This window comes from Aplysia californica, unplaced genomic scaffold, assembly GCF_000002075.1.
Source record: "Aplysia californica isolate F4 #8 unplaced genomic scaffold, AplCal3.0 scaffold00272, whole genome shotgun sequence".
NCBI lineage: Eukaryota > Metazoa > Mollusca > Gastropoda > Aplysiida > Aplysiidae > Aplysia > Aplysia californica.
The window spans coordinates 690079-691177 of NW_004797542.1; the positions used below are offsets into that span (position 1 = coordinate 690079).

Here is a 1099-nt window from a genome sequence, read left to right on the forward strand (position 1 = left end):
ACACACACACACACACACACACACACATACACACACATGTGTATACGCCTACGCATAAATGCACACGAACACATACACATTCTGTCAAAAATCCATAACATCTTATGATGACGACGCTGACGATGACCAAGATAATGACATTAATAACAATGAAAACCACAAAATGCAATAAAATAATGTGTCAACATGTCTCACCCTGGCCTTTAGCATCATAACCAACATGAAAATCAACACGGGCAGGTGTATAAAGAGGAGAAGTCCCAGGTAGAGGCCCGCTGCCCAGTACACCTCGTCCACGAAGTTAGTGACCACAGCCAAGCAGGTGTTTATCGTAGCCACCACGAGGACCATCAAGGCGCCTAGCCGGGCGAAGAAATCGCCTGCACGGGCAGCCACAGCACCACCTTGTTGTCTGTTGGGATGATGAGTGGTGAGAGAGAGAGTGGAATGGTGAGTGGTGAGAGTGAGTGGAATGGTGAGTGGTGAGAGTGAGTGGGGTGGTGAATGGTGAGAGAGAGTGGGATGGTGAGTGGTGAGAATGAGTGGGATGGTAAGTGGGAATGGAGTGAGAGTGGGGTAGTGAATGGCGAGAGTGAGTGGGATCGTCTTCTTCTTCTTCTCGATCGCATCACACTTGAAGTCCGGTATCTGTAATAAATTGGGCCGTCCTGCTCAGTTCATCTGTCGGCTCGTATAGCTTCTCTTGTAGCGTCAGTGGGGTTGGCCACGTTTCCTTGCGGTGTTTGATCTCGTTGTTCTCGTGTGCAGTATATGATCCTCCATAGCTGTGGCCTTGGTGTACTGTATGAGGGCCTTGCATTCCCATCTCCTCTGCAGGGCCACTATAGATGTTGTTTGTTCCATCTTTTCTATAGGCGTTGACCTCATCGCTCCAGTGATTATTCGGAGAGCCTGGTTTTGCACTTTTTCCAGAGTGTATATGTGAGTCTGTGCTGCAGTCATCCATGCACTGGATCCGTACTCGAGATGGGGCCTGATTGCGCCCAGATAGACCTGTCTAAGTGTTTTCTCATTTGCTCCCCACTGAGTCCCTGCTAGTTTTCTCATGATGTTAAGTTTCTTCCTGGCTTTATTTTCT

At 48.5% G+C, this 1099-nt stretch overlaps 1 protein-coding gene across 1 annotated transcript in view; it reads right to left on the reverse strand.

Moving 5' to 3' along the window:
* The window catches only part of LOC101862806, a gene marked incomplete at its 5' end in the record, with an annotated part of 3704 nt that extends 3292 nt beyond the window's left edge, over positions 1 to 412 (reverse strand). Inside the window, 1 exon segment of the mRNA XM_005101173.3 lies at positions 196 to 412. Within this exon segment, the coding sequence (XP_005101230.2) occupies positions 196 to 412 (217 nt within the window).
* Between the last annotated feature and the right edge of the window lie 687 nt (positions 413 to 1099).